The 19,823-nt window shown below is 64.7% G+C and overlaps 3 protein-coding genes across 3 annotated transcripts; 1 reads left to right on the forward strand and 2 right to left on the reverse strand.

Annotated features, from left to right (window-relative positions):
• Positions 1-1,593: 1,593 nt before the first annotated feature.
• EDF1 (endothelial differentiation related factor 1) lies at positions 1,594-5,978 on the forward strand. The gene is made up of 5 exons (XM_064290719.1): positions 1,594-1,742; positions 3,944-3,995; positions 4,472-4,632; positions 4,942-5,035; positions 5,749-5,978. The coding sequence occupies exons 1-5, from the start codon at positions 1,665-1,667 to the stop codon at positions 5,808-5,810; spliced, it is 447 nt and encodes a 148-aa protein (XP_064146789.1). The 5' UTR covers positions 1,594-1,664; the 3' UTR covers positions 5,811-5,978.
• A 1,379-nt stretch (positions 5,979-7,357) lies between these two features.
• Positions 7,358-16,554, reverse strand: MAMDC4 (MAM domain containing 4). Its single transcript, XM_064290870.1, has 28 exons — positions 16,389-16,554; positions 15,856-16,002; positions 15,455-15,745; positions 15,138-15,266; positions 14,887-15,060; positions 14,686-14,811; positions 14,196-14,507; positions 13,888-14,013; positions 13,530-13,667; positions 13,317-13,405; positions 13,057-13,230; positions 12,588-12,672; positions 12,369-12,515; positions 12,099-12,200; positions 11,839-11,970; positions 11,124-11,240; positions 10,906-11,040; positions 10,695-10,825; positions 10,169-10,388; positions 9,952-10,089; positions 9,710-9,828; positions 9,546-9,636; positions 9,299-9,445; positions 8,941-9,075; positions 8,716-8,843; positions 8,505-8,613; positions 7,868-8,052; positions 7,358-7,754 (listed from the first exon to the last, which is right to left on the reverse strand). Exons 1-28 carry the CDS (start codon positions 16,552-16,554, stop codon positions 7,710-7,712), a joined length of 4,038 nt encoding a protein of 1,345 aa, XP_064146940.1. The 3' UTR covers positions 7,358-7,709.
• Positions 16,555-17,275: 721 nt separating this feature from the next.
• Positions 17,276-18,959, reverse strand: PHPT1 (phosphohistidine phosphatase 1). Its single transcript, XM_003423040.4, has 3 exons — positions 18,725-18,959; positions 18,105-18,229; positions 17,276-17,552 (listed from the first exon to the last, which is right to left on the reverse strand). The coding sequence occupies exons 1-3, from the start codon at positions 18,882-18,884 to the stop codon at positions 17,460-17,462; spliced, it is 378 nt and encodes a 125-aa protein (XP_003423088.2). The 5' UTR covers positions 18,885-18,959; the 3' UTR covers positions 17,276-17,459.
• Positions 18,960-19,823: the final 864 nt, after the last annotated feature.

Below are 19,823 nucleotides of genomic sequence, written 5' to 3' on the forward strand. Positions count from 1 at the left end.
ACTCCATCCACGTCATTAAGGTCAACTCTATTTTGAGGAGGCAGCTCTTCCCCAGTCATCTCTGATGGCCTTTCAACCTGGGGGGCTCATCTTCCAGCACTATATCAGACAATGTTCTGCTGCTATTCATAAGGTTTTCACTGGCTAGTGATTTTCAGAAGTAGACTGCCAGGTTCTTCTTCCTAGTCTGTCTTAGGGTGGAAACTCAGCTAAAACCTGTCCTCCATGGGTGACCCTGCTGGTATGTGAATACCAGTGGCATAGCTTCCAGCACCACACAAGCAATACACAAGCCCCCACAGTACGACAAACTGACAGACACGTGGGGGATACACCTTGCTACACACTCCCAATTACTCTCCACCTTATGAGACAGCCCGCTCCTTCCTCTGCTCTCTTTTTCTGTGTCCATTTCACCAACTTCTAACCCCCTCGCCCTCTCACCTCCCCTCCAGGCAGGAGATGCCAACATAGTCTCAAGTGTCCACCAGATCCAAGAACCTCACTCCCCACCAGCATCCCTCTCCAACCCATTGTCCAGTCCAATCCATGTCTGAAGAGTTGGCTTCAGGAATGGTTCCTGTCCTGGGGCAACAGAAAGCCTGGGTACCATGACCACCGGGGTCCTTCCAGTCTCAGTCAGACCGTTGTCTGGTCTTATGAGAATTTGGGGTCTACATCCCACTGCTCTCCTGCTCCCTCAGGGGTTCTCTGTTGTGCTCCCTGTCAGGGCAGTCATCAGTTGTAGTCAGGCACCATCTAGTTCTTCTGGTCTCAGGCTGATGTAGTCTCTGGTTCATGTGGCCCTTTCTGTCTCCTGGGCTCATAATCGCCTTGTTACCTTGGTGTTCTTCATTCTCCTTTGATCCAGGTGGGTTGAGACCAATTGTGCATTCTATTTCTTAAAGAGAGCCCTCCAAATTGTACAGGGCCCACAAAACCTACCCCTATGCCCAACACTTTTGCATCCCGCAAACACAACACCAGAGAAACGGGGGAAGAACTTCACACTGAGTACACCCTCTCTACTCCACGTGCCCCTTTCTCTTCATCCCCCTCCTCCCCACGGCTCCATCTCCTCCCGACACCCCCTTTTCTCCCTGCGCCCCCTTTTCTCCCGGCGCGCCCCTGTCTCATAGCCCCTTTCAACACGCGCCCATCTCTTTTGGTGCCCTTTTTTCACCCAGCACCCCCATCTTCTCCCTGACGCCTCCTTTCAGCGCCTCCCTTCCCTCCAGCTCCCCTACACTTTCCGCAGCCCCATATTATCCTCGCGGCCCTCTTCCCCCTGGGGATCCCCTTTTCTCCTGGCCCATCTCCTCCCAGAGCCCCCTTACCCCTGGCGCCCCCTCATCCCGGAGCCCCCCTTGCCCCGGTTTCCTCCCAGCGGCCCTTTACCCCCGGCGCCCCCCGCCCCCGGAGCCCCCCCGCCCCCGGAGCCCCCCTCGCGGCCCGACGTCCTGCGCCGCTGGGGGCCCGGCGCGCCCGGAGGCGAGCCGCTCCCGGATTGGTCCAGGTCCTCGGGAAGTGCCCGCCCCCCGCGCCGAGAACCAATGGGGGCTGGGGGCGGGGCCTCCCGCCGAGCGACGTCGCGACGCCGCGCCGGCTCTCGAGCAGCCGCCGGGGAGCCGCAGGACTGAGCCGCCGACCGCGCCCGATCCGCCATGGCCGAGAGCGACTGGGACACGGTGACGGTGCTGCGTAAGAAGGGCCCCACGGCGGCCCAGGCCAAGTCCAAGCAGGTGGGCGGTGCCGCGGGCCTCCGGGGACGGGCCTGGGCGGCCAGCCGTGGTGGGGCGGGGCGGGGGGGACTGGCCTGGCCGTGGGCGTGACTGGGGCCGGGGAGGGGGACAGGCCGGGGAGGGGGGACAGGTCGGGGAGGGGGGACAGGTCGGGGAGGGGGACAGGTCCGGGAGGGGGGGCAGGTGGGGGGGCAGGCCCGGAGGGGACAGGTCGCGGAGGGGGCGAGTACAGGCCGGGGGTAGACAGGCCGGGGAGGGGGCACAGACAGGCCGGGGAGGGGGGGCAGGCCGGGGAGGGGGGGCAGGTCGGGGATGGGGGGACAGGCCGGGGAGGGGGGCAGGCCGGGGAGGGGGGCAGGCCGGGGGTAGACAGGCCGGGGAGGGGGCACAGACAGGCCGGGGGGGGGGGACAGGTCGGGGAGGGGGCACGGGCAGGCCGGGGAGGGGGCACGGGCAGGCCGGGGAGGGGGCACGGGCAGGCCGGGGAGGGGGGGCAGGTGGCGGGGCAGGCCCGGAGGGGACAGGTCGCGGAGGGGGCGAGTACAGGCCGGGGAGGGGGCAGGCCGTGGAGGGGGGCAGGCCGGGAGGGGACAGGCCGGGGAGGGGGCATAGACGGGCTGGTAAGGGACAGGCCGGGAAGGGGGCGGGTACAGGGGGCGGGTACAGGCCGGTAGGGGATAGGCTGGGGAGGGGGACAGGCCGGGAGGGGGCAGGCTGGGGAGGGGCACAGACAGGCCGGGGAGGGGGCAGGCCGGGGAGGGGAGCAGGCCGGGAGGGGACAGGTCGGGGAGGGGGACAGGCCAGGGAGGGGACAGGCTGGGAGGGGGACAGGCCAGGGAGGGGGCAGGCCAGGGAGGGGGCATAGACAGGCTGGTAAGGGGCAGGCCGGGGAGGGGGTAGGTACAGGCCAGTAGGGGATAGGCTGGGGAGGGGACAGGCCGGGGAGGGGGCATGCCGGGGAGGGGGCACAGACAGGCCGGGGAGGGGGCAGGCCGGGGAGGGGGCACAGACAAGCCGGGGAGGGGCAGGCCGGGGAAGGGGCACAGACAAGCCAGGGAGGGGGGCAGGCCGGGGGGGGCAGGCCCAGAGGGGACAGCTCAGGGAGGTGGCGTGTACAGGCCGGGGAGGGGACGGGCCGGGGAGGGGGTGGTACAGGCCGGTAGGGGACTGGCCGGGGAGGGGGACAGGCCAGGGAGGAGGGCAGGCTGGGGAGGGGGCAGGTCGGGGAGGGGACGGATAGGTGAGGGTGCTGACAGGCCCCAGGGTGTGGGCATTGGGGACAGGGCGAGACATGTCGTGGAGCCCACCGAGCCCGTGAACCAGAGTTACCTGGTGGTGACCTTGTCTTTCCGTGTTGCTGGGTAGAAGATGGACGTGCCCAGTAGACACTTGTGGGCAAGTGGCCACCCGGCACTGCTGACCCGACTGAGCTTCATTTGTGAGTCCAGTGTAATGTGTTTGGGGAGGCAGTTCAGTCGCCTGTCCTTCTGTTTCCACTCCTCAGGTGGCCCTGAGCGGGAGTCTGAGACACAGGTGCAGGACCCCTGCCGTAGATGAGACACTCTTCAACCTGGGCAGTTAGCAGTGCGCCTGTAAAACCCAACCCCCCGCCCCTTTTCTTTGTAGGGAAACACTGTCTTGGCCACAGGTTCTGTAGTCTTGTGAGTGAGTTGGCCGGACAGCATCTTTGAGCAAGTCAATTTAGAGTTCACAAGTCACGTTTTTGAAGTATGGAAACGTCAAGAGAAAGCACTCTGTGAATCTTCAGTTATTACAGATCAAAGGGCATCACGCTTGTCCCCAGAGGCCCAGCCTTCCCAGGGAAGCTTTATGCCTGAATTCATTAGGAGGGAGCCCGATACTAAGGTCAAAGTCAGGTGTATGCTCGACTTTTCTGCTTTTGCAGTAGGGTGGGGTAGATAATTGTTTTGCATATGAATTTCTGAAAAGGATCATTTACCATGTTTTTCTCAACAACAAAAGTGTGCTATTTTCTTTGGTGGCACTTTGCTACAAGTTGCTTGGCTATCTGACTGAACAGGCTTTTTGTACGAGGCTGGGCTACTAAACCAAGCTCCACACGTCCTTCTTCACAAAGCACGAGTCATCAGCGGTGTGCTGATCGGCTAACAGGGCTCAACTGGTGTAAGCCAGACACCGCTGAAGCTCATTTTAACCAGAAAACCTCTTTTATTTTCTAGGCCATCTTAGCAGCTCAGAGACGAGGAGAAGATGTGGAGACTTCCAAGAAATGTAGGTACCATGTTCCCGGTTACAAAAGGAAGCTGTGCTGTTGGGGTTTACACGTGTCTGTGTACGCGGGTGCACAATGCCTCCCAGAGGCTGGTGTCAGGCCCGACGAGGCGGAGGAGTACATGTCCTCACCTTTGGAAGGATGCCTGCTTGGCGGCTCACGGGTGAGAGGTGGGCAATAGTTGTGATCTTACCAGGGCAGCCCTGGTTGGTGGCAGATGAGGAGGTTTGTTATCTACCTACTGCCTGCCCGCTTCTCATAACTGAGAGAACATTCTGGAACTGCATGCTCTTAGCTTTGTGAAGTTTCCCCACCCTTCGGCTGTCTGTGGAAGAAGACTTTCACAGCCAGGCTTCCCTTTTAGGAGTGTTCTGGGGCCTAGAGAGTCTGTCCAGCGAGACTAGCACTCTGAAATGGTTTTCCTTTGGATGTTTTTCAAACCCTCTCTTTTACTCTTGCCTTGCTCCTGCCCCAGGGGCTGCTGGCCAGAATAAACAGCATTCGATCACCAAGAACACTGCCAAGTTGGACCGGGAGACAGAGGAGCTGCACCATGACAGGGTGACCCTGGAGGTGGGCAAGGTGATCCAGCAAGGTCGGCAGAGCAAGGGGCTCACACAGAAGGACCTGGCCACGGTGAGTCCCTCCCACCAGTCCCCTGCTGTGTCTGGGGCTGGGGGCTGGTGGCCAGTATTCGGAAGGCACTTTGTGAGCTGGGTGACCTTGGAGGCTTCAGCCAGCTTTGTCCCAGGACCTGCAAGCCTCTCGAGCAGCCGTGTGGTCCTCTGGTACCGAAGTGGGTGTGTCTTTGTGTGGAACCCTGCTGCTGCAGCACTGGGCTGAGGCGCGGCAGGGGCGGCTGCCCGGGCGTCTCCCTTGGGGTGTGTCCTGTTTTCATAGCATGTCTTCACGAACTGCTGTGTATAAAGCACATCTTCTCCCTAGAAAATCAACGAGAAGCCACAAGTTATCGCTGACTATGAGAGTGGACGGGCCATCCCTAACAACCAGGTTCTGGGCAAGATCGAAAGAGCCATTGGTGAGTAGCCTGCCTGAGGTCTTGGCTACTGCCTCCTGGTCCTCGGGACAGAGGCGGCCTTCGGGACACAGAGGCGGCCTTCGGGGCACTGAGTCCTCTAAAGCCACCGGCTGTGCTCCCCAAGAGCTCTGCTCCTGCAGACGGCCGGCTGGCAGGAGCGTGGTGGGGCTCCGTGGCCATGAGGAAACGCCCATGAGCTGATGGTGCCTTGGCTCATGCTTCTCTGTACTGGTCAGTGATCTCCTCAGCCTGAGGACAGAGGGCCTCAGGGGCTCTGTGCGCAGACCCAGTGTCCTCCCGACACCCCACAGCATGTCAGCCACACACCCACCTGGTTCCCACTCTCGCCCCCTAGTGGTGCTTGCTTTCTCTGACGAGATGAGACCTGGCAACTAATGACACCCTGCTGCTAACAGAGTCTTGGCTTTCCTCCCTCCTTCCTATTGGAAGTCCTTGGGAGGATCGAAGCACTGGGCAGGTCTCTGAGCAGCTGCTGAAGGGGCATCACTAGGGAGGAGAAGAGAGCTGTTGCTGTGGCAGGGAGAATACCTGTTGCCATGCTGGGGGTTCCTTGAAGTTGGGCTGCAGAGTCCTGGCGGGGGGGGCGCTGTGGAATCTGGGGGCCTGCGGAGCTGGGGGGCCTCAGAGTTAGGGGGAGGTTGGGGGGCTGCAGAGTCAGGCGGACTGCAGAGTCAGGCCGCCATCCCTTGCAGGCCTCAAGCTCCGGGGCAAGGACATTGGGAAGCCCATCGAGAAGGGGCCGAGAGCGAAATGAACACAAAGCCTCGAAATCAGTTGTTGCAGCTGATCTCGTTGGCTGGTTCTCGACCACCAGAACCAGCGTGGGTCTCCTCACCCTGCCAGTGGTGCGTGGGGTGCCGGACTTGCTGGAGAACCTCCTCACCCCATACCTGCTGTAAAACAAACAAAACCTTGCAAAGTCTTTGGCTCTCCTGCCTGTTTTTTCCCCCGTCCGGTCCTGATGGCATGCGCTCCTCCCCGGACATGCACCGGCCTGTTAGTTTTGAGGCCTGGGGGTCTGAGGTGGGGCCTTCTCTCGGGGATGGGTGGAGGGCGGCTGGTGGTTCACACAGGCTCCCCCTCTTGAGCTTTTAGAAAAGCTAGTAAAAGTCTGCTGCCGTGTCTGCTGCCGTGTCTGCTGTGGTAGATCATTAATCTAATAGGTTTCCGGCTCCCTGGACATTGGTCGTTGGGAAGGAAGTCAGGATTTCTGTGAGGAGCCCCATGTGGGGCTGGGGCTGTTGAAGGCCACCTTTTCCTTGGCAGGGTCCTTTCCTGGGCCCCACATCCACCCGGGGCGGTGGGTGGTGGTGGTCTGCTGCTCAGCACCAGTGGAGGACCCAGGACGGCATTAGTGGTTGCAGGCCTGACCCTCACCGTTCCCTTGGGAGGGGAGCCCTATTATGGCACCCTGCCAGTGGTAGGGGAATGGTGCTATGAGGCCCTGCCGGGCTCATGAGGGGCTGTGCTTCTGGAGTCTCAGGGAACGTTGTCGTCTGCAGATGCCCACTAGGTGCTAAGCGACGGCCCCTCCGCCTGGAAGAAGGCTGCATGGAGCCCGCCCTCAGGGAGGCTTCTAGGGGCGCAGGAGAGGCAGTCCCAGATCCTCATGTCCAGCTCCCCATGTGAGGGTCAGCCCTGGACGGAGCAAGCGCCTGGTGCCTTAGACCAGGGCACGATCCCATGAGGAGGGGGCTGGCCTCAGCCTGTGAGGGGAGGGGACAGGGACCTCAGGGCTTGGCTTTGTGACATGCTCAGGAGTGCCCAGCAGCAGCACCGAGTGTGAGGACCACATGGAGATGTTCCATTCCAGACTCCAGTCACTGGGGCAGTGGACATGGGGACCACCACCGTGGAGGGTGGGTACAGGGACTCAGGGACCGCCACCGTGGAGGTGGGTACAGGGACTCGGGGACCGCCACCGTGGAGGGTGGGTACAGGGACGCGGGGACCGCCACCGTGGGGGGTGGGTACAGGGGCTCAGGGGACCTTGTTCATGGAGAGTGGACATGGGGACCACCGCTGTGGAGAGTGGGTACAGGGACTCTGGGGACCTTGTCCACGGAGGGTGGATATGGGGACTGTCACTGTGGAGGATGGACAGGGGATGTGGGGGACCTTCACTGGGGTTGCTGGACCCCTCGTGGGGCCACTTGCTTGTGGTCATTTCCGCCTAACCTGGCTGGTGCCCTCTCGTGGTCCTGCTGCTGTTTGTTCCTGGGGTCACTCCCAGCCCTGTCTGACCTGTGGCTCCTGGTTCTCCTATCCCCTTGGTCATCTAAGACAGTATGTTCTCTCCTATCTGTCTCCTGAGTTAGGGGTGTGAGGTCACTCCTGAGAGCCTGCCAGCTCTGCGGGGGCCAGAGAGGGAATGGGCGAAGTAACCACAGTCCGCGAGCCAGAAGTGGGGACCGCACAGGCTGTTTATTTCTGGGGTGTGTGACCACCATCCCCCCCGGTGATCAGATGGACCCTGGGCTGGTGATAGAGGTGGCGGCTACGTGGCCCCTCCAGATCCCGTCGGCTCTGGCTCAGGGGTGAGGGGCCAGTGGGAACTGTCCGGTATAGCCCCAGGGCCTGAGAGCTGTCCCTGAGGCTGATTGTACTTGGCCTGGGGCTGTTCCTGGAGAGGCAGGAGCAAGTCCGCGAGCAGCTACGGGTCGCTGGTGATGGGCGGTGTAGGGAGCGTGACGCAGTCCTGGGGAGAAAGGGAGCGGGTGAGGGGTAAGGGTCTGTCCCCCAGTAGTCCACAGGTTCCCACCCCTACGGCACTGACAAGAATGGTTGCTCGGCCCTGGCCCGCCCTCCTACCGCATTGAAGAGAACATTGTCGAAGCCTGGCGGTGCTGCCCCAGTCTCCCGGCGTCCCAATAAAGGGCAGCACCCTCTCTTCTGGAGCCAGCGCCGCCCCACAAGTCCAAGCAGCCCCAGGAGCAGCAGGAAGAGGAGGGCGCCACTGACCACGACAGGCACTGACACGGGCACGGGCCTGTCCCCTGCAGGTGGCAGACACGGACCGGGCCTGAGCCTCGTGTCCCAGCCCGGCCCCCTGGCTCCTGGCCCCCGGCCACCCTCTTTACGAGGGGAAACGCCAGGGGGCGTCAGTCAGGCTGCCCCCCATGTCTAGACACTCCCGGGAGGGGACAGAGGCTGGCACCTGACAGCCCAGCAGTTGTGGCCTTTGGGGGTCACAGCGGGGCTAGACCCACCCTCGGTTCCCTGACCTGCCCTTGCCCAGCTGTGCTCTGGGGTGGAGGGGCAAGGGCCCCAGGCAGCTGAGGGGACCCTGCAAAATAGGGGCTCCAAGGCAGGGCACAGCCTGGGACGGGGAGGGCGAAGCAGAGGGAGGGTGAGGCAGGCAGTGGGCTGGGTCCATGGGCACAGGGGTGGAGGTGGGAGGGCAGGTGCAGGCCCACTGCCCATCCATCCATGATCTGGCCCGGCTCACCCTGGCTGGGTGCAGGCACGTGGCAGGGCTGCCCAGCCAGGAACTCTACGTCATCCAGGGCAATGGGTCCTAGGGTCGGCTGGCCACCCAGAGTGGCTTCAAATATGACCTAATGGGAGAGACCAGGGCTGAGAGGATCCCAGGGAGGGACCCTGCCCCTGCACCCTGCCTGGGGTCCTGAAACCCCCCTTGCTCCTGTGGCCAGCCTCACCTGGAACTCCTCAGGGTTGGCCACCTCCACCTGGCCTTGCAGCCACTGGTGCCGCTGATGCCGGTCTGCACCCCAAACAGCCAGCTGCCCCCGGGCGCTGCTCAGTAGTACTCTTAGCTCCCCCTTGTCTGGGGGCAGAGGACGAGGCAGTCAGGCCTGGGCTCCCCAGAGGTGGGGACACAGGCTGTCCCACCTCAGGCCCCCGCTGGCCGCAGCCCTACTCACAGAAGTGCTCAGGGAAGCCCATGTGGTACCAGAAGCGGAGGCAGGAGCCCTCGGTGGCAGGGAGTGGCTCACTGCGCAGCCAGGCTGCCCGGCCCCCTGGGCCCAGCACGCTGGTTTCAAAGAAGGCAAAGTGGCCTGGACAGGAGGGGGCAGCAGGGTGCCAACAGGTGCTGGCTGGCTGATGGAGGACTGAAGCTTGGGCACGTGGGAGGCCGAACCCCCAACCCAGCCCAGGTTGGGGACCGTGGAGGGTGCCAGGCAGGCGCTGTGAGGGGGTGTGTCTGGCCCCTGGGGTCAGCTCTGGTTCTGAGGTCCCCCCTCCCAGGCTTGAGCCCCTCCTGTGCTCGGCAGGGCTCACCTGCCTCGGTGCCCAGGGTGTGGTCCACGGAGGGCTGGAGGTACCGGGAGGGCGTGGCCCCGCTGCTCCAATCCCAGCTGTACCCGCCGAGGCTGGGCCAGGGCAGGTGGCTCCAGCCACACAGGCCAGACTCAAAGTCACAGGATGCTGCAAGGAGGTCCAGTGGTGACTGCCCCTTCCATGGCCCCCAGCCTCCATGGTCTGCCCACGGCCCCAGGGGCACCGGTGCCAGGCAGTGGCCGCCCACCTGGCCGAGGGCAGGGCCCGTCCTCAAGAAACAGATCATCCACCGCAATGTACGCGTGCTCCACACCCGCGGCCTCCGCCTCAAACACCACCTGGGGACACAGGGCATGGTGCCACGCCTCGAACTGGCCCAGGTGGGGCCCCCGCCCCTGCTGGCCCACTCACCCTCCAGGCCCGCTCAGCCTGCACATCGATGCTGCCCAAGCGCCAGGCCAGCCCGCCATGAGCACTGATGCTGAGCACCTGGTGCCGCTCACCCTCTTCCACGTGGACCCTCAGAGTGCCTGTCACATGGGGCCGAGGTCAGCTCAGTCACGGGGGATGCTCCCCAAGACCTCTAGCCCAGGCCTGGGGGGAGGGGTGTCTGGACCCCAGGGCACGGGCTGGAGCCTTCCAGAGCCCCTCACCTGGGCTTTGGAGGCTCAGGTGATACCAGAAAGTCAGGCAGGCTGGCTGGGCCAGGGGCCCGTGCTCCTCCGAGGTCAGGGTGGCCACGTGGCCATGGGACAGGGCCTGGGGGCTCATGTTCACCACCATGTAGTGCCCTGGGGCAATGCCAACGTCAGGGTTGCCACCTGGCCACCTCTGCCCCCTGAGCCCCTCAAGCCCCTGTCCACCTGCTACCTTGTGGTGTCTCAGTGGTGTGATCTGCCCAGGGGCCCCGCACAGCCTGGCCTGTGGCATTGGTCTGGCGCCTCCAGAGGCCCTGGCCGCCCGTGGAGAAGCCACAGGCCGAATCCTCAAAGGAGCAGCGCCTGGGGGCCCAGCAGGGACCAGGCCGCACGGTGACATCGTCTAACCCCATGGTGCCCTGGAAGCCGTCCCGCAGGCCCTCAAACAGCAGCTGGGGCAGAAGGGTTCAGCTAGTGGGGGCCCCCGGCACCCCCCTCCCATGGCCAGGACAGAGGGATCTGCTGGGAGGAGGGGCCAGCTGGGAGAAGGGGTCAGCTGGTGGGGGACTGCACCCCCAGCTTCTCTCTTCCAGTGCTGGGGTGGAGGGATGAGCCAGCAGGAGGGCCCGCAGCACCCACCTCCCACGGCCAGGGCGGAGGGATCAGCCGGGAGGAGGGGTCAGCCTGGAAAAGGATCTGCCGGGAGGAGGGGTCAGCTGGTGTGCCCCCAGTGATGCCTCACAGCTGGACCAGCTCACCTGGTACTTGAAGCCAGGCTGGTGGGTGAGGGTGGCCCAGGCCTGGTGCCACCGGTTGCCATGGGAGCCTGAGCGTGACCACAGGGCCATCTCCACTGCCCCTTCCTGCCGCATGGCCAGGAGCAGCGTCCCTGGAGGGAGGGGCTCTGAGTTACTTTCTGGCCAGTCCAAGGCCCGCTCAGCCCCCAGGTGCCCCCAAGGTGTCACGTACCAATCTGGGGCCCGTGGAGGTGGTACCAGAAGGACAGGCACTCTGTCGGTCCTGCCGGCATCTGGAACCCGGTGAGCAGTTGGGCACTGGGGCCTCGGGCCAGGGGCTCAGCGGGGTCAAGGAGCATGAAGTGGCCTGCGTGCAGATGGGATGGTGGGCTGATTGGTGGACGCCAGGCTTCAGGGAAGGTGGCCAGCTCTGGGAGGCCCAGGCCCTACCCCGGCCAGTAGTGTGGTCATAACCAGGGCCGCTGCTCTTGACCCTGTGCCAACGGGTGCCTGCGAGGTGACCAGCATGCCAGCCGCACATGTCCCTCTCGAAGTTACAGGAGATCTCTGGGGGTGGGGCCAAGGAGGGTCAGCTCCATCCCAGCTCACCCCACCCCATCCACCCACCCACCTTGGTCTGCAGTGCGGGGCCAGGGTGGAGACAGAGCAGGACAGAGCCGCGGGGTACCTCTGTCCTTCTCGGTGGTCACCGTGGGGCTGCAGCCCCTCAGAGTAACATTGTCCACGCCAGCACCTTGCTGGCCAGGGCCGTCCAGGTCCACCAGGCCGACAAACTCCAGCTTCACCCAGAAGAGGGAAACAGTTGTGGGGGGTGATGGTCATTCAGGGGCCGGTTCAGGACCCTCCCCGCAACCAGGCTGCCATCCTTACCCTAAAGGGCCAGCTCAGCCCCCCCGCCCCCTGCCATCAGGCTGCCTTCCTCACCCGAAAGGGCCGGCGGTGTTCCCCGAGGGGGACTGTGTGCACTGTCCAGCTACCATTGCTGCTGCCAGGAGCACGCCACACCAGCTCCCGGGAGCCATCCTCCACGGTGACCAGCGCCAGCAGGCCTGGTGAGGAGGTGTCGCCACACTGTCCCTGACCAACCCCTCCCTCCCTCCAGGGGGCACCGTGCCTTGCCAGCTTGGCCCCCGGGGCCAGGTACCTTGCGGGTGACTCTGGAAGTAGTAGGCCATGTGGAGCTCACAGGCGGGGCCTGAGGGGCCCAGGGGTGGCGTGAGCACGCTGGCTGCAGCCACCAGTTGCCCCCAGGCCTTCTGCAGGGACAGGAAGTGCCCTGAGGGGCAGGAAGAGCACTCCTCAGAGAGTCAGCCCTCCTGGGGCTCAGAGGGAACCCCACTAGAGACCCCAGTGAAGGGACCCTCCCTATTGAGAGAAGCAGGTGGGGAGATTCATGGGCCTCACCGGCAGGGCTCCCACTCTCCTGGGCCGCCAGTCGTTGCCACTGCAGCTGCCCCACGCTGGCATCCTCCCAGCCCCCTGCTGTGGACTCAAAGTCCGTGGTGCCTGCAAGGGAGCTGGTGCTTGCTGAATGAACCCAGGACCCCCACCTGGGCGGCTCCCAGGACCCCCCCGCAGTGCTGTTCCCTGGGACACACCCCTCCCCAGCCCTCTTCCTGGGGACCGCCCCCCTGCCTTCCACCAGCCCAGAGGAAGAGAGCCTGGTGCCCTCACCGCACTGCAGTTCGTCCTCTCCTCCTGCACATTGCTGCTGGAAGTCACACAGCTGCTCGAGGGGCACACACAGGTCCCCACAGGAGAGGTGTTCTGGCTCGCAGGAGTCCTGGGGCTGTGGGGGCAGCGTCTGCAGGGCAGATGGCTCTGTGGGGGCAGAACTAGGTCAGGAGTACGGAGGGGCAATGAGTTGGTAGGGGGAGCGCGAGGTAGGCTCACCCAGTACTGGGGCGCAGCGGTCTGACAGGATGAGGTCGTCCAGGCCCACGACGCCCCCTGGGCCCGTCTGCCCGATCAGCAGGATCTGCAGGCAGAGGGGCTCAGGGGGCACCCAGTATCCCTCGCCACCCCCGAAAGAAACCAGTTCCTCGCCCTTCTTCTCCCTATAGACCCTCCCCCACCCCGTTCCCCACAGCTCAGGGTGCTTCCTTCACAACCAAGCAAGCACCCGTAGTGCTGAGCCAGAGCCCTGGGCCCCAGCTCCTGCCCCCACTCTATCCCCTGCCTGGCCTCCCCCTCAGCTCCCTGCCTGCCAGCCCCCCGACGACCCCACACCTTCCGGCCCTTCTGGCGCCCTGCTCCACCACCTTCCCATGGCCCTCTGCACGGCCCTCCCTACACCCCCCACTCTGCCTTCCTCCATTGGCCCCTGCACAGCCTCCACCCTCACGTGGCCCCCAGTCCTCACCCGGAAGGGGTGCATGCTCTGGACGTCCACCTGGTCACGGACCCAGATGTCCCCCAGGTCCCCACGGCGGCTCCGCAGCAGGATGGGGGTCTGGGGGGCCCCAGGGTCCTGAGACTGCAGGAATAACTGGAGGCTGCCAGCCTCAGACCCATGCAGGTAATAGTAGAAGACCAACTAGGGGTATAGAGCCACAGTCAGAGACCGTCCCCCAGTGCTGGGCACCCAGGATGGTGACCCTGCACCCCCACCAACTGACTCACCGTGCAGTGGTAGGTACCAGAGGCTTGGAACTCGGGGCTGGAGAGGATGGCGGGGGCGCTGGGCTTGGCCACGGAGATCAGGAAGGAGCCTGGGGGACGACAGGTGTGGACCTGGTGGCTGGGTGGGTGTTTGTAGGGAGGCAGTGGTGGTGGCTGAGCAGGTGGTTGTAGCTGGGTGGGTGGGTGGCAGTGGCCGGACCCCAGGGTGCTCACCCTTTGCACTGTTCTGGCTGTGGTCTCGGCGCGGCCAGGCGGGGTGCTCGAGGCCTCCGGTGCTGTGATCCCAGGACCACCCCTCTGACTGATTCCACAGACCCAGGCCCGTCTCAAAGTCAGTGGCTGTGTGGTGACCTAGGGTGGGGAATGGAGGGAGCTCAGGGTCCCTCAGCAGGTCCTCCGAGCCTCATCCCCAGGCCAAGCCGAACCCAGGGCCCTTGCCACTGTCCCCATGGCTATGGCTCCGATTCTGGCTAAGATACTAGCTGTGGCTTTGAGGATGACCAGGCCAAGCCCCACCCTCCCTGTAAGCCCCCAGCAGAGGACCGCTCCTCCGCTGTCATCTCAGCCTCACTGCAGGTGTCCGGGTCCTCATCCGAGCGGTCCCCGCAGTTGTCCTCCCCGTCGCACAGCTGGTGGGGCTCCACGCAAGCCTTGTTTCGGCAGTGGTGCTGACCCAGTGGGCAGCTGGCCCTGGGGGCTGGGGGAGGGGGACCCCGTCACCCTGGCCCCAAGACCCTGAGAGGCATACACTGGGTGGGAGCGTCTGAGAGGGACCAGACAGGACTGAGGGGTGCCTGTTAACCCCTGCCCCTCCCAGGGGGATGGGTGGTACTAGACCACATATTGAGGTGCAGGTCCCACCCCGGGCTTGCGGCTTACTGGGCAGCCCACAGTTCTGGAACTCCACATCGTCCAAGGCCACCGCGCCTCTGTGGGTGGCATTTCGGGTGGCAGAGAAGGTGACCTTAGGAAAGCAGAAAGCCTTAGGGCCTAAGCCCGGCCCAGCCTGACCGCCCACTGCCCAGGAGGGCATCGCCTGTCCAGGCCACCCCCAGCTCACCCGGAAATCGCCCCGGATGCGACCTGTGGCCACTGCCAACTCCTGCCAACCGGGGCCCCAGGGCCCTGAGCTCCGCCACAGGGTCAGAGTCTCGGTGCCATGGGTCAGCTCCAGCCTCAGTTCAGCCATATCTGCAGCAGGGGGTCCCTGGGCAGCCACGGTACCCAGCACCTCCCCACCTGACCCATCCCAGCCCCTCCTCTAGGGACCCCCGCTCTCCGCAGCGGTCTATCCTATCTCAGGCCCTCCCTGGGGCTACCGTGCCCTCGCCTCAGGCATCCGCCCTGTAGTGGGGCCTGGGCAGCACACCTCCTGCGGCTGCATGGAACCAGAGCTTGATCTGGCAGGTGGCGGCAGCCTCATGCAGGGTGGGTGAGCGCAGGGCTGCTGTGGACGCCTCCTTCCCGCGGTGGGTGTCGACAGCCACATACCAGCCTGCCGGATGAGAGGGTCAGGGGACAGGGCAGGAGACAGGGGGCAGGGAGGGGCCTTGGGGCTGCTGGACCTCACCCAGGTCAGTGCCGAGAGTGTGGTCCGTGCGTGCCCCAGGCCACTCTAGTGAGGCACCTGCCCGGTCCCGAAGCCAGCTGTAGCCCGAGGTGCTGACGTCCTGCCAGCCGCAAGAGTCCTGCTCAAAGTCACAGGTGAATGGGATGCCCAGGGCAGGAGCGGCCCCGTGGAAACCTGGGGAAGAGTGAGGGTTGGCGGTTGCCCTGGGGCACCCTCCGCCTGCCGGCACCCCCTGCCTGGGCCCCACTCACCACACTGGAGCTCGTCCCAGCAGTCCATGCAGTCACACACAAAGTTGCACATGGCTTCCCAGGGGCTCCCACAGTAGTTGGGGACCCAGGCCCAGCCCAGGGACCCTGCTGGCAGAGGGAGCCAGGTGGCTCAAGGGCAGGGCCATCAGCTACCCTGGTTTGCCCAGGACACCCTGGGAAACTCCAGACAGCTGGAGGCCGTTCTGCCATGGGCCAGACCCAGAATGGTGGTGCTGTTGCTGAGAACTCCGTATCAGGGGCCTCCGGAGCCTTGGGCCCAACAGGTCTGGGCAAATGCAAGGGGGACAAGGCCCTACCGTGGGACGTGACCGGGGAAGGCAGCAGGACCCCATAGTGCTGCCAAGTTAGGAGCTGGGGGCTGTGGGAAGGCCCCAAGGTGCATCTGTAGGTGGCCAAGTCTCCCTCCCCAGCCACCCACCCAGGGACCTGGGAGGGCACCCTCCAGGTCTGCCTCCAGCCCCCTTGTCTTGGAGAGGTGGGAGGGCAGAGCTCCTGCCTCTTCCTGGCAGTAAGGCCCAGTCCCCGAGCCCGCGAGCCCCTGCCCAGGTGGAGGGCCGACAGCTCACCCATGAGCAGGGCCAGGGTGGCTAGGAGGTGACCGGGCCAAGGCATGGCTGGGCTGCAGGGAGTGAGGCGCGGAGGCGGTGGGGACTCGGTCTGCTGTCAGCCCTGCAGCCCCAAGACTGGCTCTGCTCACTGTGGAGTTGGGCCCCACAGACGCCTGAGGCTCCCCTGCCCTCTCGATCGCCCCTGCTGACACTGCTCAACACCCACATCCGGCTATAAATGCCCAGGGAGCCCCGGCCAGGGTCCAACCCCACCTGCCTGCTCCTCAGACGCCCAGCTGGTGGGGACCCACGGGAACCTGGTGGGGCCCAGGTTTCTTACAAACCAGGACTTGGGCAGGGAGGGCAGGGTGGGGGTTGGGCAGAGACTGCAGCTGCTGCTCCTGTGCCACCACCCATGCGCCGAGGTCAGGACCCAGCCATGTGTAAAACCCAGAGCCTGCCCTGCGTCCCCGCTGGGGAGCCCGCACCCCTGCACGCCACGCACCAGGCGCGGTTCACTTAGCATGAAGCTGCTCCTGTGAGCTGCCAGGTGGGGTCTGCTTCTTGCCCGCAGACCCCCACTCTGGTGGGGAGGCCCTTTAGGCTGTCGTGAGCACAGGGTACAGGAGCCAGGCTCTGCGATGGGACCTGATTTCACTCCTCAGGGCCTCAGTTTCCTCACCTGTACAAGGCAGGTCACACAGCGCTGCACAAGGGCTGGCTGAGGACTCCAGTGAGCCCAGCGCAGAACCCAGCCTTTGGACCGGTGCTACCTGCCGAGGGTACACTGACCACCCACGGCAAACGAATGTCAGGTACAGGCACTGGATCCTCCGAGGGCCCTCCATATGGTGCCCCACTTCATTTCTAGTCACCCCGTCACTCTGCCTACGTTCCCCTCCCCCCAAGAGCTCATCTCTCCTGCCTCCCTCCATTAGCCACCACTGGCTGCCCCTCCGTGCTGCTGGAGGGCTGAGAAGCCATCACCAACCACCGCACCACAGCATGTGTGGGGGCCCTCATGGGGCAGGGGAAGGCTGACCGGGGTTAGAAGGGCTTGAGCAGGTGGGCCAGCCACAGTTGGATCCCTGACTTCCCGCTCCACGTGAAGCCTGAGGGGCCTTGGAATCTGGTTTCAGAAGCAGGGGGTTGTGGTGCCCATTCCCGTGGGACCTCAGGGGACACCAGCCAGGCCTCACGTGGCTGTGGAGCAGACCTGACCGACAGCAGGCCCGAGGGGCCAGCCTGCATTGACCCCTTGAGCAAGGATCACAAGGCCTCTCCCAGATGTCCTTGGGGATAGCAGCTGCGAGGAGGGCAATCAGGCCATAAACTGGGGTAGAGCAGCTGCAGTCCTAGACTCCTTATCATCAGACCCAAAGGGCTGAGTATGCATCAGCAGCCCAGGGCCTCTGGAGGCAGAGGGAGCAGGTGAGGGGCAGCGAGGGTGGGCCTGCTGCCAGAGCACCCTCCTTCCTGCCACCTGTTTGCTTTTGTCTGGGGTCCCAGCTAACCTGGGGTCTTAGGGGCTGGGCAGGGGCAAGGAAGCCATGAAACAGAGTCCAAGCAGAAGTGACAACACTTTTAATTCCTGTGGGTGGCCCTGGGGCCCAGGCTGTCTTGTCTCCAGGGCCTGACAAGGACAGCACACCGTCAGGGTCAGAGGCAAGGCTGGCCTGACCCCCCAGGAGGGCTGCCTGGGCAGGGGCAGAGTGTCTCAGCGTGACTGTCGGGGGCAGCCAGGCCCAGACCTTCAGTAGCCGTCGTCAGCCCAAGTAACCTCGTAGTCCGGGTACTTGGCCTTGATCTTCTCTGTTGAGATGGAGTGCTGGGCACGCCCACAGCCCTGGAGAGAGAGAGGGCAGGTGCTGGCTCCATCTGGGCCCTTCCACTCACCCCTTGCCCAGGCCTAGCACCAGGGGAAGGGGACAGCAGAGGTCCAGGGCTCAGGGTGCAGCCAAGCCTCCCAGCCCGCAGACCACCCTGGGGGCTCTCCCAGAACAAGGTGACCTCCATGGGAAAACAGACCCTGAGAGCAGACCCTGCTAGCTGAGGCCTGGGCATGTTGAGCACTGTGAGGCCATGTGAGCACCATATATATGCAGTGGTGGCTTTCTGAAGGGAAAAGAGGACTCTATGTTCAGCAGGAGAGACTGGGGGCTGGACCCCAATACCAGCTGGGGAGCTAGGTCCAAAGAGCCAGAGGACTGCGAGAGCCCAGCCAGGCCTCTGGGGCAGGGGGCCTCTGCACATCTGAGGACCAGACCTTTGGGTGCCAGTGCTGAGACAGGTGGCTAAGCCCATGTTCCAGTTCCAGACTCATGGACGCTTCAGGTGAACAGGCCAGAGCCGAGGAGGGCAGGACTGGGGCCCAACACTTGCCAGGGCCACAGCTCACCATGGAGTAGCCGTACACGTGGATCTTCTTGTCCTGGCTCTGGTGGGAGATGCGCCCGCCACCCAGGCACTCGCAGTCGTAACCCTTCCTGTGTATCTCGCCTGACACTTTGTCATAGATGTCGGCTGGGGGGGGAGGGCGGCCTCAGGATGTGCACGGAGCCTGAAGGTCAGGCCCCCGAGGCCAGGAGCACTGGAAGGGGCCCGAACCTCTACTTGGAGTAGTCCCTTTCCCAGTGGAGAGGATAAAGAGCGGGATGCACCCGTAGAGGGATCAGGCTATGGTACCCTCTTCACCCTCCACTCCTCTGCGCCCGATGCTCCGCCCTGCTGCTGGGTGGCCCTGGTCCTCGGCAGCCCTGGTCCCCGGCAGCCCTGGACCCCGGCAGCCCTGGACCCCGGCAGCCCTGGACCCCGGCAGCCCTGGTCCCCGGCAGCCCTGGACCCCGGCAGCCCTGGACCCCGGCAGCCCTGGACCCCGGCAGCCCTGGTCCCCGGCAGCCCTGGACCCCGGCAGCCCTGGACCTTGGCCCTTCTCACTGACGCCCGGCCCCTCCCTGGCCCCGCCCACAAGGCGAGACCCCGCCCCGCCCCCGCCCCCAGGGCTGGCCCCGCCCTCACCGTGGTACTCGGCCCACTTGTAGCCGCGCACGATCTCTTTGCTCTCCGCGGCTTGGGCGTCGGAAGGCGGTGCCGAGTGGACTCGAATCAGCACGTACTTGAAGACGCCGTCGGAGTCGATGTCCACGTCGGGAATCTCGGAGAGGTCCGCCGCCGCCATGTTTCGTCGGCGCGCGCCCGGACCCCCAGCTCCTGCAGCCCTTGCCCCCTCCCGATCTGGGTGAACGTCGGTAGCGCCGGGGGCGGGCTCTGGGTGAGCCTGGCCAGTCCCGTGGGCGGATGCTGCCCGAGGCCCGTAGCCTCAGCCAATCGTGCTGCCGATCCGAGTCGCAGCTTGGCCAATTGCAGCCCAGCTCCTTACAGCCTTGGGACACGCCAGTCCCAATTAAAGGAGAACAAGGAAGCTTGGAGCGGGCCGTGATTAAATCCTGCCGACGGAAAAGTTCATTTCCAGCAGGGTCGGGAGGCCGAGTAGGCGGCAGGGGCGGATGGCAGGCGCCTTTGGAGGGAGCAGTTAGGCGGCACGGGAGGTTGGGGAATGGGAATGAGGTCGCCCGGGGCCTGAGAGACGGGCCCCGAGTGCCCACCCCCTGCTGCCCAGGGACCCCCCCACGCTGTCCAGGGACCCCCCACCCACGCTGTCCAGGAACCCCCTCCCACGCTGCCCAGGGGCCGCCCCCCACGCTGCCCAGGGACCCCCCCACGCTGTCCAGGACCCCCCACCCACGCTGTCCAGGGACACCCCCCACCCACGCTGTCCAGGGACACCCCCCACGCTGCCCAGGGACCCCCTCCCACGCTGCCCAGGGGCCGCCCCCCACGCTGTCCAGGGACCCCCCCCACGCTGTCCAGGCACCCCCTCCCACGCTGTCCAGGGACCCCCCCCCCCACGCTGTCCGAGGCGCCCTCCACGCCCCTCCACCCCCAAAGGAGACAGCAAGGGCTACATTCAAGTTCTAGTTTACTTGGTTCGAAAGCACTTGCCCTCTGGAAACAGTCATTCCAGGGTCGCCCTGGCCCTGCCCTCGGGCGAGGGAGCCGGATGCAGGAGGCCGCGGGGCGGGGGTGGCGGCCGGACTTTGGGGGACCGCGAAAGCGG

This window comes from Loxodonta africana, chromosome 9, assembly GCF_030014295.1.
Source record: "Loxodonta africana isolate mLoxAfr1 chromosome 9, mLoxAfr1.hap2, whole genome shotgun sequence".
Lineage (NCBI taxonomy): Eukaryota > Metazoa > Chordata > Mammalia > Proboscidea > Elephantidae > Loxodonta > Loxodonta africana.